The sequence below is a fragment of the Enhydra lutris genome, unplaced genomic scaffold (assembly GCF_002288905.1).
Source record: "Enhydra lutris kenyoni isolate GAN:26980312 unplaced genomic scaffold, ASM228890v2 scaffoldscaffold39, whole genome shotgun sequence".
Taxonomy (NCBI): domain Eukaryota; kingdom Metazoa; phylum Chordata; class Mammalia; order Carnivora; family Mustelidae; genus Enhydra; species Enhydra lutris.
The window spans coordinates 29,462,907-29,477,529 of NW_019154123.1; the positions used below are offsets into that span (position 1 = coordinate 29,462,907).

A 14,623-nucleotide genomic window follows, 5' to 3' on the forward strand; every position below is an offset into this window, starting at 1 on the left:
ACTGCTTTGATCAACATTTGTCGAGGGCTTCTTATGGACAGACACCAAATTCATTGAGCTGTGCTGTTGGCAAGTGAAGGGAGAAACCCACCTGCCCCCAAGAGGCCACCATGCGACAGACAGACACTTAGAAATTTATGACCCTATGAGATAGAGGAATGCAAACTGTTCCCAGGGATCTTGGTGGAGGCAAATACTAACTCTACCTAGGTGGAGTGGGGAAGGAGATGGCCTTTGAGCTGGGGTAATCCCAGGGCAAGAAAGGAGGGTGGCATTTTGCAGATTGGGAAAGGCATGAAAAAGTGAAGGCACATGGGGCGCTCTGGCATCCTGAGAAAGGTTGTATGACTGGTGTGAAGAACACAGGGAGAAAGGAAGGGGATGTGAAAAGAGAAACAGATGGGGCCAGATTGTGAAGGCCCAAGGAATTTGAACTTTATCTTATGCAAAGAGCAGTCACTGAAGACTGAGCTGCTTGAGCAAAGGAGGGAAGCAGAGAAAGGTCTACTGGCTCTGTGCTCCATGCCACAGCTGGCAAAGCAGAATTTAATTTATAAATTCAGACTCAAGATGTAACCCAATTTTTGTTTTAGCAGGAGAGCAGAGTGAAGATGAACAGACATCAAGGAAAACGGAGACTGGCCCCTAGACCAATCTGGAGACAGTAACAACAATCAGATACAAATAAGAAGATTACATTGTTGAGCAATTTCAAAGTAGAACAAGTGTAAGTGAGCATAAGCATAGTTATTAAAGGAAAAAGCCTTCCTAGTGTAAACAATGACTATCCAGTCTTCAAAGTACATTTCAGGTTTTCCAGGAAGTGTTTGTACAAACATTGCATGTACTCTGAATCAAAATCTGCACTCCTGATTCCATTATGAGTCCACAGAATATTAAAATGCAATAGAGTCTGGCAACATTAGCATAATGAAATTACAGTGTATGGCAATGTTGCTTACTTCTTGCAATAATTTACAAACCAGACCAGTTGACATGTATGAAAAATTTACAGTCACAAAAAACTGAGTGATTTCTGGCAGGCACAAGATAAATTGGTGGCTTAGCCGAGAAAATAATTCATATTTCCTACTTACTGATCCAAGCCCTTCATACTAAAGATTTTGAAAAAAGGAAGTGCTTCCTGAGATTCCCTCAATTTAACTAGTTCTTAAAGGGTCAGGAAACATTTGGAAACTAACTAACGAAATCTTTGTATACCTGACAGGTCTGTCTATGTTCTGTGAGTCTTTTCAGAAAAGTATTTTGGCAGACTGGGGGCTTTTGTGGTAAGGTTAAGAAAACTTTTGGGAGATATCTTTGAAGAGAACAGTGTTGCAAATCAAAGTCATTTTTTTTTAAAGCAGAAAATGATTCATCTTTGTCCTTGGCTTTCTCTCTTTTTGAATATTGTTTGTATTTGGTTTAAATAACCTTGCCCCTGCTACCATGAATTTCTACCACGTGTACTGCAAAATCTGTGATTTTCTTGTCTTGTAGGGCAATTACTTGAAACTGGAACTAACGATGTGCTATTCTTGGTAGGGAAAGAACTGCTGCTGACTAGTGGTCATTAAGTCACAACCTTTGGGTACTGTTCCAGAGGTTGGAAGGCAGGTACTATCATTTCTCTGCTCAGTGAACCCTGGTTGATGACTTAGGCAGGCTTGGTAGAGCCAGCTACTGAAGCCCTTGCTAGGTCTGAAATTCTCTTCTTGGGGAGAAACCAAGTGGCATTGGCCTAGTTAGCCAATTTCAATGAGCAGAGAGCCAAGTGGCTCAGCCACATAAGGCGGTACCTTAAAAGGATCTTCTGTCCTCCTCTCTATATGTAGCATTGAATCAGCAACCATATGCAATCTTCAAAAAGAAAGCAGGAATAATTGTGAGAAAATCCTTAAATATGAATATATTTTGAAATATATGATTTGCCTTGAGCTTAATAGCTACCTCCAGAAACTTGGATCCACAATGGAAGATTCCATCTACAATCCATCTCTTGGCGGCCAAACCCTCAACACTCAGGAAATAATACCAATACAGCCAAATGTAGTGTTTGGGCTGTTTTGTCCAGATGACTTCCTATAAGAGTGGATCTTAGCAAGGTGTAGAAGGAGAGCTCTATTTAGAAGCATTTGGAAAACTTCTTTGGGCCATGCTGAGGAATCAAGTGGTTCAATTATTCTAAAATATAAGGAAAATCTACACTGGCACTCACACTCTTACAAACTAGCATTTTATTATTTTTTTGAATATTAAGAAAGTCCTCTTTGCACTCACTTTTAGTGGGGTTGGGGGTGAAAGAAATAACACACGAGGCAGAGTTTGAATTTGGATGAGGGAAACATTTTTTCAAGGTTCTTCAGAGAACTCTTCATTACTTCCTGTTCCAACGTATTTTATTTTATTAACTATAATAAAACACATTAGGTCATACTCTGGAAGGCCTTTTTATTAAAGGGTCTCAAAGCATGACAGTGCTTAATTAGGGGCCCAGTCACAGGTTCAGGGAGGTGACTGTGGGCCCAAGCAGGAACAAAGCAAATCTGCCCAATAATTTAGAATATGATGGGAAGTTTTTTGTATTCCCTTGAAACAGGATTAGCACTGCTGATCTGGGCTCTTGCTGACAGGGCAAGAGTGGCAACGCAGGTGTGAGAAAATGTGGTGGCAAGGACTCAGGAAGGGAGGTGGCCATCCTGCTTCCCCTTTAATGAGAACCTTCTCTGCCCCAGGGGCTGGGCAGCGTTGTCTGGGTGTGAGGTCAGATCTAATGGTGGTGAAGGAGGAGGGCAGCTGGGAACCTGTGGCTTGGAACAGAAGTGGGGCCTGGAGAGGAAGATGCCAAGAGTGACTGTGGAGCTCACACCTGGGGAAATCCCTGGGGAACACAGGGGACCCTGACAGGCAAAGCTGTTGCCTTTCTGCCCTTCCTGCTCACTTCCCCTCTGTTATCTTCATTCAGCAGTCATTCCTTTACTGTTCCATGTTAGAACCTCATGAGGCTACATGCAGGGATGGGGGGTCGGAGGAGGCAGACAATAGAAGCAGAATAATTTTCAGTAACCCTGAAGTCATTTCTGAGGAGCATAGTTCTAAGGACATGAACTGTGTTGCTCCTTAAAGCGCAGAGCCTGTGTTAAGGGAGATGAGATGTTGGGCCCAGAGATAGGAGATGAGAGAGCGGGCTGCCATTGGGTTAAGGTAGAGTACAGCCCTTATCCCCTGACACATTCTCTCACCTCACTTCCTATCCCAGGGGACTCATGTCAGCTCAACCGGAGGAAGAACTTTCTGAGTCAAAACTGTCCAAAGATAAACTGAGCTGCTTTGGGTGGTGGCAAGCTCCTGGCCACTGGGGTTATTGGAGGAGAGGCTGGCTAGCTACTGATGGGACTGACAAGATTCCTTCCAGATCTGTGGTCTATGAATCCCCCAAGGGGCTGATCTCCTGGAGATGGCAGTTCTAGGTGAACTAGTCTGCTCTGCTCTAGCTGATCATGAGGATGATGAGGCCTGATCTGGAAAGGGTGCTAGGATAAAGCCTGGTGAGGAGGGAGTTGGGAACTGGGGGAAGGAGTAGGCAGGAGAGGGGTGTACAGGGCTGCCATAACAAAGTACCACAAAGTGGGTACTTTTAAACTATTTAGAAATTTAAATTCTCACAGTTCTGAAGCTTGAAGTCCAAAATCAAGGTGTCAGCAGGGCTGGTTCCTTCTGAAGGCCCAAAAGGAGAATCTGTTCCATCTTTCTCCCAGCTTTGGATAACCCCTGCTTTTCCCTGGCTTATGGATGCATCACTCCAATCTTGTGTCATCACATGGTGCCCTCCTTAACACGACCAGATTCTTACAGAGACAAGAGTCATACTGGAGTCACACCACCCCCAACTCCAGGAGACCTTGCATTAACTAATTAGATCTGCACTTACCCTATTTCCAAATAAGTTTACACTTGGAGGTACTTCAACTTATCTTATTTTTAGGGGGGATACAATTCAATCCATAAGAGGGAGAACTTGCTTAATTTCTGAGACCTCATCTTTTCCCATCTGTACAAACTCCTGGCAGTGGGCCTGCATGGAGAGAGGCTGGATGGCTGGAAGAGACACCATGCTCTCTGCTAGCTTGACTTTATATACAGCATGATTCTGAGATTGTTCCTAGGGCTTCAAATTTCTGCCCTTCCCTGTACTTCACAACATCCACTGCACCCCACAACCCACTTTTCCTGATACCCTAGAGGCTCAAGCTCTCTCCTCTCATCAAAGTTCTTTCTGGGATCTCTCCCTCACACCCAGGCACAGAACAACACGGACTTGGGGAAGGGGTGTGTGTGTGTGTGTGTGTGTGTGTGTGTGTATGGTTTTTGGTTTTCTCCTTTGGGATTCGTCTTACAACTACCTAAACAGCAGCACCCAAGGTTTTTGGCCTATTTCATCCAGTGTTGGACAACTTAAGTGAATTTCCTGGATTTTTTAGGGAAACAGATTATAAATCACAATTCTAGAAATTTATGCCAGCAATTCCTTTCATAGGATTACAAACGCATAGGAAGAGCGTGGTAAAATGGGGAAAGACAAGACTCAGAGGCACCAGAGGTCAGAAGTCCCAAGTTCTATGACCACACACTATGGAAATGTGATAGTGGTGGTCTGGTCTCCCTTCTCTGTACTTTAGCTACTCCCGTGGTAAAATAAGTTAGACTATTTCAGTTAGACTATTTCTATGATTTCATAAAAGTCAGTATTCTGTGATTTCATAATAGGTCTCTAAGGGCCATTGTAATGCTGATATTCCATGAATTTATAAAAGCTAAAACTTTTTATGCGGTTAAATGGAAGGAAAGAGGTGACACATATATCATTTCTCTGAAAATCAGCTAACATCTTTGTGGAATGATGTCACCGTAAGCCTCAGTTTTCTGATCTATAAAACACAAAAATAACAATATAGACCTTATGAGGTGGTGGGAGGGAGGGTGGGTGCCTGGAGAGATCTGTAACTTTATACGGAGGCAAACCAGGAACCTTCCCGGACGTTCCCTGAAGCAGCTCCCGGACTCGACGTCTGAGCCTGGGTAGGGGCCTGATGACTGAAGAGCCGGAAGGGGGCGGGGCGAGGAGGTTGGCTTTGTTCTCGCCCCGCCCCGGCCCCTCCCTAGATATCGCGAGAGGGCGGGTCCGCTTGGCTTCGGCGTCGGCGTCGCTCCCGCGCTGGGGAGCTAGGCCGGCTTTTCTCCGCCCGCCGCGGTTAAGCGTCGGGGGCGAAGGGCGCGCGAAGGGCCGTCAGCCACGCGGCGTTAGCCGTGGCGTCGGGGTCGTTGTGTCGTGACAACGATTCCGATAGCCGTGTCCGCGACAGCTGGTGCGGCCGCTTTAGCCCCAGGCGGGCTCAGCGGCTGCCTGGCGAGTCTGTGCTCGCGCCCAGCCCTTTCCTTCCTGGACCCAGCGCCAAGCAGCGACGCTGAGCCGACCGCCGGAGCGGCGGGCAATGGCGGCCTCGACGGCCTCGCATCGGCCCATCAAGGGGATCCTGAAGAACAAGAGTTCTACGACTTCCTCTGTGGTGGCCTCGGCCGAGCAGCCCGGCAGGAGTGTCGACGAAGAGCTGAGGTGAGAGCCGGGAGCGACGACCGCGGGTGGGCCTAGGAAGCTCTTCCTTCCTGCTCGGGCGGCCTCGCCTTCCCCCGCGCCGCCGTTACCGGCCCCGAACCTTGTTCCGACCCCAGTTTAGACCCCGAGCGCTGACTGGCAGCTCGGGCGGCTGCGTGGATGCGGCTCCCGCGCCGCTCGGGTCTCCCTCCTCCAGCCAGGCTGCCGATTCTAGTGATTCTAAAGAAGGCAGGAGCTATGACGTTAATCGTTTTTTTCCCTTCTTTAAAAAGTACACGCGCATATGTAATATTTTTTAAACAAACATCTGTTCTTTGAACTTTGGGAAATTGAGAACATGAAAGAATCATATAGAAGTTTCAGAGATTCACCTGTTCGTTATTTCTTAACTTCGTATCTGAAGTATCTAAAATTCCTCAATAATAAAAATCTTTTCTTGGCTTAGGAACCCTTTAAGATCCAGTCTCAAGCCAATACGAGACGTTTTCCACATTTTTCTAATCGAGTTTCCACAGTCGTTCCTTTTTAGGTGAACATTATCAGAGACCTCATGCCACCCTCACTCTTAGATCCTGATCTGTCATTATCTCTACACTAAGAGAAACCAAAATTTTCCGAGTCTTGGTCTATATTTAATGGAAATCTAGTACTAATTATTTTTGCATCTGCAACAAGAATTTGAAGTGCTTTGTAGTCTTTGTGGCTCTTGAAAGACCTAAGCTCGGAACAGTTCAGAGAGTAGCAACTAAAACTAAAATGATCCAGTGATATTTTAGTTGTTTATACTCATAGGTACACGTGTAAGAAGATGTTTCCCATAGCATTGTGTGTAATAGTAAATAATTGGAAACAAGCCAGGGTTTATTAGTAAGGACTGGTGAAATACCAATTATGGTACATTTGTGTAATGAAACAACATACCACCCCTTTTAAAAGAACGAGAAAGATGTTTATGCACAGAGGAAGCTATCCAAGGTGCAGTGCTCAACTAAAAGAAAATAATACCATACACATAGTGTAAAATATACCACTGGATTAGAAGCGCTAGGGGTCTTGGGTGTTACAAGATACTAAAAATATAAAGACTTTATATTCCAGAAATAAGGCTTAAGAGAAGTTATCATTGAAATCAGTAATGTCAAAAAACTAAAATGGGGACATTTGTAAAAACTTAGAATATTACAACTAGAGCACACCTGTTTAAATACCAGTTTAGGACTATAAAAGGAACTACTACTTAGTAGTGGTAAATTTATAGAAATTTGTGTTACCTTGAAGAAAACATTAAAGTAGGATGACAGCTTAGAATCATGGCCTTTTGGGATTGGAAAGGACCTTAATTTGTCTCACAACTCCTACACTCCCACTCTTTTTGGATGCTTGACTTACATTCTCTAACAGGAAATTTTCCAACCTCTATTTTGGGTAAGCTGCTTCAAATGGGAATTGGTGGGGAATGATGGTTGTAGGTTACTGAATTAAAACAATCTCACTGGAACATAGCTATAGCAGGAAGACTAGGACAGAACAAACTGTAGAGAGCTCTTATGTAGTTTCAGGGTATTTAACAGCAAGAGTATCTTTCTTACTGGCATTTATGTTATTTAGTTATTCTTAGTGTGAGCTTCTCTTTGTTTGGCTACCAAGTGGCTTATTGTTCTCCCCTATCTTTCTCTGCTTCCTTATCTTCTGCTTATTCTCAGCTTGGATCTGCCATAATTTCCTGTGGTCTTAGTCTTTCAGCCTCTTTCTGTAATTGGCTGGGGTTTACTTCCAGGTATCTGTCTTGAAAGCTACTATCCTAGGCTGCTAGCAGGACAGATTCACTTAAAAGGGGCCGTTTACAAGGTTCCAAGATGGATGATTTTGATTGACTTGTCTAGAGGGTTAGACAGCACTTAAGTCTTTAAAGGGAACTACCAAGCTCTAATTCATTGAGGTTCATGATGTTTATAGTAAACAAATAAACAAGTAGTAAAAGGAGATGGACTTTTTCATTATTAGTGTTATATGACTATAAAGCAAAGCAAATTCTGTTGGTAATACAATATACATTATTTATGTCACAGCTTATGCAAACATTATTAGCAACTTTATAAGAGCCTCTTTGAACAGAAACAATAAAAGTATAGTTGAACTCTCTTTGTATTGTTTAATTGTCATTTAATTACAACCAGTATTCCCCTTTTGCTATAAAAAGGACTGAAAATAATTGTTTTATTTAATACCCTTTATTAATACACTTAAAATTCAGAAACTAGTAAGTGTAGTGTAATGGTTTAACTTTAAATGTTGGAACAGAATATAAGGCAACAGAATTTCATATTAATATGAAAATGACCTGGGATCTAAGTCGATTCTTGTTATTTTAGGTAGTTCTGTTCTTTATAATCATCACAGATTCTCAGTTAGTGAATAGTGAACCATTGCTTCTAGGGGAAATACAGAGTTAGGTTCCTGCAAGTTTCTCTCTTGTGTTTCAAAAACTCAACAGCACTTGAGCACTACACTTGGGAGCCATTTAAAACAATGAATTCAACAAAAGTACAAAAAAGTAAAAAACTCTGTTACTCAATGGACACAAAAGAGACACTTATTTACAGTTTGAGAGCTGAAACAACAAGGTAAAGTATCAATCACCTTGTTTAACAGCTGGGAAGATGTGCTTGGAGCATCTCAGAATTGTCCCTGTTCTGTGCATGTCTGGGAGAGACAGAATGCGCCTCTCTCACGTAAGATTTTAGAGTTACAAATAAATCTTATCAAGTGGGCAAGTTCGTAAATATAGAATCTGCAAATAACTTACCTTTTATAAGGTAAAGTTCCTCATAAGTTGTATGGATATCTTAACATAATATTTTATTTAACATGAAGAGATGTTACCAAGGGATTTTTTTTCTTTTAAGACCAGAAGTTGAGTTGTCTTACTTCAAGTGTCTATCTTTTTAGTAGGAAAAAATTCAAATATGCTTCAGATATCTTTGTGATTTATCTCATATATTACTATCATTGATAATATTTCAAGGCTCAGTATACACTTAAAGTGAGATTCATATAATGCCAAATTTCAAATAGTCTTAGAATTTTTTGTACACAATTCTTGTCAGACGTTTCTTTTTGTCTCAGTACTGTTACTTTCTTACTCACTTTATGCTTTGCATTGATACTGTTATCTTCAATGAATTATTTCTTCAGTTACCACTTGTCAGATACCAATTTTTTGAGGGTTCGTTTTCAACTGGATAGAATCTGTAGATCCACACTATCAGGCAAAAAGAAATCTCAGTATATGGTATTACACTATTCAACTAGTTAGAACATCACTGTCGTCTCCTATGATTTTGAAGTTCTCATTCTGTCAGGATACCTTGAATATAGTGTACAACTTGTAAAGGTCTGAACAGATCTAGTGAGTAGCTAATGTGCATTTCATCAAAAACAAGAAACCATTGATTCTAAGAAGTATCATGATTTTATGTACCACCAAAAAAGAAGAAAATTATGCAGCCGTCAATTATAAGATCCATTTTAAGATACACTGTTTTCAGAGAGATTAAAATGAGAATGCATTTTGAATTGGTGAAAATAAATGTTACTAAAACTTATGAGAAGTGTTACAGGTTAGTGATTAATCTGGGGCTAGATTGCCTGGGTTTGGGTCCTGTCTACCACTTATTGGCTCTGTGACTTCCTGTGACTTATTCATTATATCCATGTGTAGTTTAATTATATTAAATGAGTTAATAAGGGGCGTCTGGGTGGCTTAGTCTTTTAAGTGTCTGCCTTGGGCTCAGGTCGTGATTCATGGGTCCTGAGATGGAGCTGTTTGTCCCTCTCCCTCTACCCCCACCCCTGCTTTTACAAAAATTAAATAAATAAAATAAATCGGTTAATAAATGTAAAGTTAGTTTAGCTCAGTATCTCATCCTCAAATATTAGTCTTATTCAAATAGAAATGAACTATAGGAATCTAATTTTTCCACATCTTAGTAGATCGTTCTATACAATATGCTTTGAAGTCGCTATGTTCCATTCAATAGTACTCTTAGGTAGTGTAGGAAAATTCTGCTTAAAAACATTGTGCTTGAATTAATTTCCTTTAATATAATTTTATATAAACATGCTTCAGCTTCATCTTTTTCTGCCTGTAAAGGGATACGGACTGTAAAGCCTCACTGAGTCAAGTTTTATGAGTGACTTTTTGATTACTGATTGCTTTTACTGTCAGCTCTTACTTTAATTGTTCGGTAATTGTGTCTAGCGTCATAGTCTTGTACGTTGTCAACCTATATAAGTTGAATCTTTATTTAAAGAAAGAACCATTTCTTGTAGTGTGCAATTAAAATTTAATACATTGAAGCAAAATTCCGCTTCTTACTCCAAACCTGGCTAAAACTTACCAAATGAGCAAATCACAAGCAACGAGATGTACGGGTAGGTCTTTGAGGCAGTATCAAATGAGCTATCAAAGTGAAGGTGAGAAGGGGTGACTTTTTCTGGACCAGATTTAGGCTGCATGAAAACCAATCTTCCAAGAGGGGAGGGGTAAAATGAAACCAGCGGGTGCTTTCATCCTCCCAGCAGATTGCAATGTAAGTGGTGATGCCCATATTTTTTTTAGATAGAGATAATGAACTATTAGAAGGTAATACAGACAGCTTGGAATTAAACTCACTTTTGCTTTTTGGATTTTATTACTCCGTAACGAATGTTAATTCTGCCAAAACTTTGGAGATCCTAATTTCCATATTTAGTGTCTTTGCTGACAGTTCCTTCTACTTCACTACTTTCCACCTAAGAATTCCTGGTATGCTTTGTAACCTATTTTTTTATGCCCTTATTTAAATTGATGTTTTTGCAAGATATTGTTCTCTTCTTTGGAGCCAAGAAATTCTAAGAATTTCTTTTGTTCTTAATATTGTGTTGAGGAAGTGGAGTAAAGCTTTGAATATATAAAATTTTAGTTCTTTTGATAGTGGAAAGTAAACTAAAAGACAGACAAACCAGGAAGAATTTGGGTTACATATAATGTGGTTATATATATGTGGTTTATACCTTGTGTGTATCTTTTGTTTATATATACATAACATGGTTTAAATCTTTACATTTAAATTTGAGTTCTTTATGTTTTTCTACATCATTGTAAGTCTATATATATAGATGTACAAGAACTTGCTCATATTTAAATGTAAAGAACTTAGACTTAGAAGGTTTCCAATAGAAAGCCAAAGGATATAAACATAATTCATAAAAGGAAAGTAAAATGTAGCATTTATAAGGTAATGAGCAAAGAAACATAAAATAGCTTTTAAGTAATGATTCCTACTGCTCAGGTGGAGAGAACACATACATAAATAACCAATCTTGGCAAAGTTTTGGTAATTACTGGGGACATTACATATTGATCTCTTTTTTTTTTTAAGATTTTTTATTTATTTGACAGAGATCACAAGTAGGCAGAGAGGCATGCAGAGAGAGAGAGGGGGAAGCAGGCTCCCGCCAAGCAGAGAGCCTGATGCGGGGCTCGATCCCAGCACCCCAGGACCATGACCTGAGCCGAAGGCAGAGGCTTTAACCCACTGAGCCACCCAGGCGCCCCTTGATCTCTTTTTTGAAACTATATGGCAACATGGAGTGAACTATAAAGCCCTTGATGCATTTTAACCCAGATAAGCCTATCCTAGCAAGTTATCCTAAAAATATCATTGAACAGAATATGCACAAGTGTTTCTGCTTTATTCTAAATAGGAAAAACTTGGATTCAATATAAATATCTAACCTTGGGTGAATAGTTATTATTGAGTATTGAGACTAGGAGTACCTGGGTGGCTCAGTGGGCTAAGCCTCTGCCTTCAGCTCAGGTCATGATCTCAAGGTCCTGGGATCAAGCCCCACATGGGCTCTCTGCTCAGCAGGGAGCCTGCTCCCCCCGAACCCCCGCCGCCTGCCTCTCTGCCTTCTTGTGATCTCTGTCTGCCAAATAAATAAATATTTAATAAATATTTAAAAAAACTAAAGACTAGAAAATACAAGTGGCTTATTATAATAATATATATATACTAATAACTTCCATATCAGTAGATATATTTTTTGTATACGGTATCTACTGCTTTATAAATAAAATATATATACTAAGGCTTCCATATCAGTATATGTATTTTTATGTACTGTATCTACTGTTTTATATATGTATGTACACAGTATATGTATTCTTGTATATACTGATCGTTTATATACTTTTATGTAATATATATTATTTTATATGGTAATGGAGTTTGCAGAAATCAAAACTGTTAGTGGGTTAGGGTGCTGGGATTATCATTATTAAATTTTATCCTTCATTTTAAGTAAACATTATTTCTGCTTTATCCCACAGTTCTCTCTCTCCACCCCCCCACCCCGTTATCTCACCAAATAGATATATAGGGTGTTTGGGATTCCACCCATTGGAGAAGCCTTTTAAACTCCTCTAAGGGTCTGTCATTCTTCTAAGCAGTAAAGATGATAAGTTATCATTTTTAATTTGATACTGTTAACATCATTTAAGAAATAACTTGTTTTACTTTGAAGTTAGGAAGTACCTAACAAGGTCATTAATATGTATTTATTTTAACGTATTTTGTTGTAATGTAATACAAATATGGAAAGTTGTGTTGAATGTAATTATAAAGTTTAAGAAATCACAAAATTATAAATGGTTATATTTATATTATAAAATTATTATATGTATTATAAAACACCTCTTAACCACCATCCTGGTCAAGAAAAAGAATGTTTGGGGCGCCTGGGTGGCTCAGTGGGTTAAAGCCTCTGCCTTCGGCTCAGGTCATGATCTCAGGGTCCTGGGATCGAGCCCCGCATCGGGCTCTCTGCTCTGCGAGGAGCCTGCTTCCCTCTCTCTCTGCCTGCTCTCTGCCTACTTGTGATCTCTCTCTGTCAAATAAATAAATAAAAAAATCTTTAAAAAAAAAAAAAAAAAGAAAAGAAAAAGAATGTTTCCATCACCTCAGGAATGTCCCCTGTCCTTTCCAGTCACACTCTTTCTTCCCCTGGCTCCCAACGTAACCACTTTTCAGACTTCTATGGTAATCATGTAAATATACATTCCAACACAGTTCAGTTTGCCAGCTTCCGAACTTTATGTAGAGATGTGCTAGCTTTCTTTCACAATATCTTTAACAGGAAATCTTAATAGGACTACCTGTTAATACAGGTTTTATGAAATTTCACCTGTGATTTTGTTTCTGCCTGGCACTTAACCTCAGCTGTAACTTCAGAGGCATTTGTTCTCTCAGCAGGGAACATTAGTTATGGTATCCTGAGACTCCCTTTGCTTATTAATTGGATTGCTTTCTTCACAAACTTTATCTAATTCCCTTAAAGCTTGTGTACGTTTCTTTCATGATTCTTCTAATCAGAGCTGCTTGATCATGTTTGCTATCTAAAATCTTTAGAAATACATCTCTTCACTGTGATTATTTTCTTTATATAGCATGAGTAAACCTAGGCATTTGCTTTCTAAATTCAGAGTAATTTGTAGATAGGAACTATTTAACAAAATATCTGAAACTGTGGACTTAGTCGAATACAAAACTGATTGCTTTTTAGAAAAATTCATTCTGTGACACAAAGAAGTTTTTCAAAATCATGTAAATGTTGAGTCTTGCAAGGCAAGGTGGAAGGGATCCAGTTCAAAAGCAGTTTTAAACATTTCTTCAGAATAACCTCCTCAACCCATTTTCTACAGCTCTAAGTGAGATATGGCGCCTGGATTTTTAACCCCCAACGGTAGTGGTTTTTTTTTTTTTTTAAGATTTTATTTATTTATTAGATGGAGAGAGACCATAAGTAGGCAGAGCAGCAGGGAGAGGGAGAAGCAGGCTGTCCGCTGAGCAGGGAGCCTGAGGTGGGCCTCGATCCCAGGACCCCTGGGATCATGACCTGAGCCAAAGGCAACCGCTTAACCGACTGAGCCACCCAGGTGCCCCCAAATTGTAGATTTTAAAGTCATAAAAACCCTTTATGTTTGTGTGGTACTTTTATAATTTGATTTCACAGATATTATTTCAGTTGACTCAACAACTTATATTAAAAGAAAGACTGTTAATAAAACTCCCATTTTGTTACAATTTCCATGTAGAGTAAATGTAGCCCAAAAGAGGGTGTTTGTTGGACTTGCCTGTAGTTAGAGGACTAGTGAAAGGTAACTGGAACTTGAACCTTAAACATTGGTGCTAGTGGGGTTTGTTTGTTTGTTTGTTTTTCTGCCATAAGACCAATTATGTACTACTCAGCAGCTAGACATATGAAGAAATCATATTATAAAGCAGGTTCTATTTTTCTAGTTTAGTTCACGCAAGTGTTTTTAATATTAGTGAGATTTAAGTTTGGTTAGTTCAAAGTTCAGATACATTCCATGCTGAATTTAAAAAAGAAAAGTGCAGTATGTCTGGACCAACCTTTGCCTCTTGATAAAACAAAGGATAAGCAACTTGAAGTTGTAGTGGAAGTACTTAGTCTGTAGTGGAACATTAATCAGCTTTAAAAAGGGAGAAAAAATTTTTTTAATTTTTTATTTTTTATTAACATATAATGTATTATTAGCCCCAGGTCTGTGAATTGTCAGGTTTATACACTTCACAGCACTGACCATAGCACATACCCTCCCCAATGTTCATAACCTAATCTCCCTCTCCCTAGCCCCCTCCCCGCCCCCCCGCAACCCTCAGTTTGGTTTGTGAGATTAAGAGTCTCTTATACTTTGTCTCCCTCCTGATCCCATCTTGTTTAATTTTTTACTTCCCTACCCGCCAAACTCCCCACGGTACCTCTCAAATTCTTCATATCGGGGAGATCATAAGATAATTATCTTTCTCTGATTGACTTATTTCACTCAGCATAATACCCTCTAGTTCCATCCACGTTGTTGCAAAAGGCAAGATTTCATTTCTTTTGATGGCTGCATAGTATTCCATTGTTTATGTATACCACATCTTCTTTATCCATCTG

General features: G+C 39.9%; 1 protein-coding gene across 3 annotated transcripts in view; it reads left to right on the plus strand.

The window, feature by feature from the left end:
• The first annotated feature begins 5,191 nt into the window (after positions 1 to 5,191).
• The window catches only part of LOC111154997 (protein phosphatase 1 regulatory inhibitor subunit 2), a 28,515-nt gene continuing 19,083 nt past the window's right edge, over positions 5,192 to 14,623 (plus strand). For all 3 annotated transcript variants that reach the window (XM_022514985.1, XM_022514983.1, XM_022514986.1), the window contains exon 1: positions 5,192 to 5,614. In XM_022514985.1, coding sequence (XP_022370693.1) covers positions 5,493 to 5,614 — 122 coding nt within the window. In that variant the 5' untranslated portion in view covers positions 5,192 to 5,492. The remainder of the gene's footprint in view (positions 5,615 to 14,623) is intronic.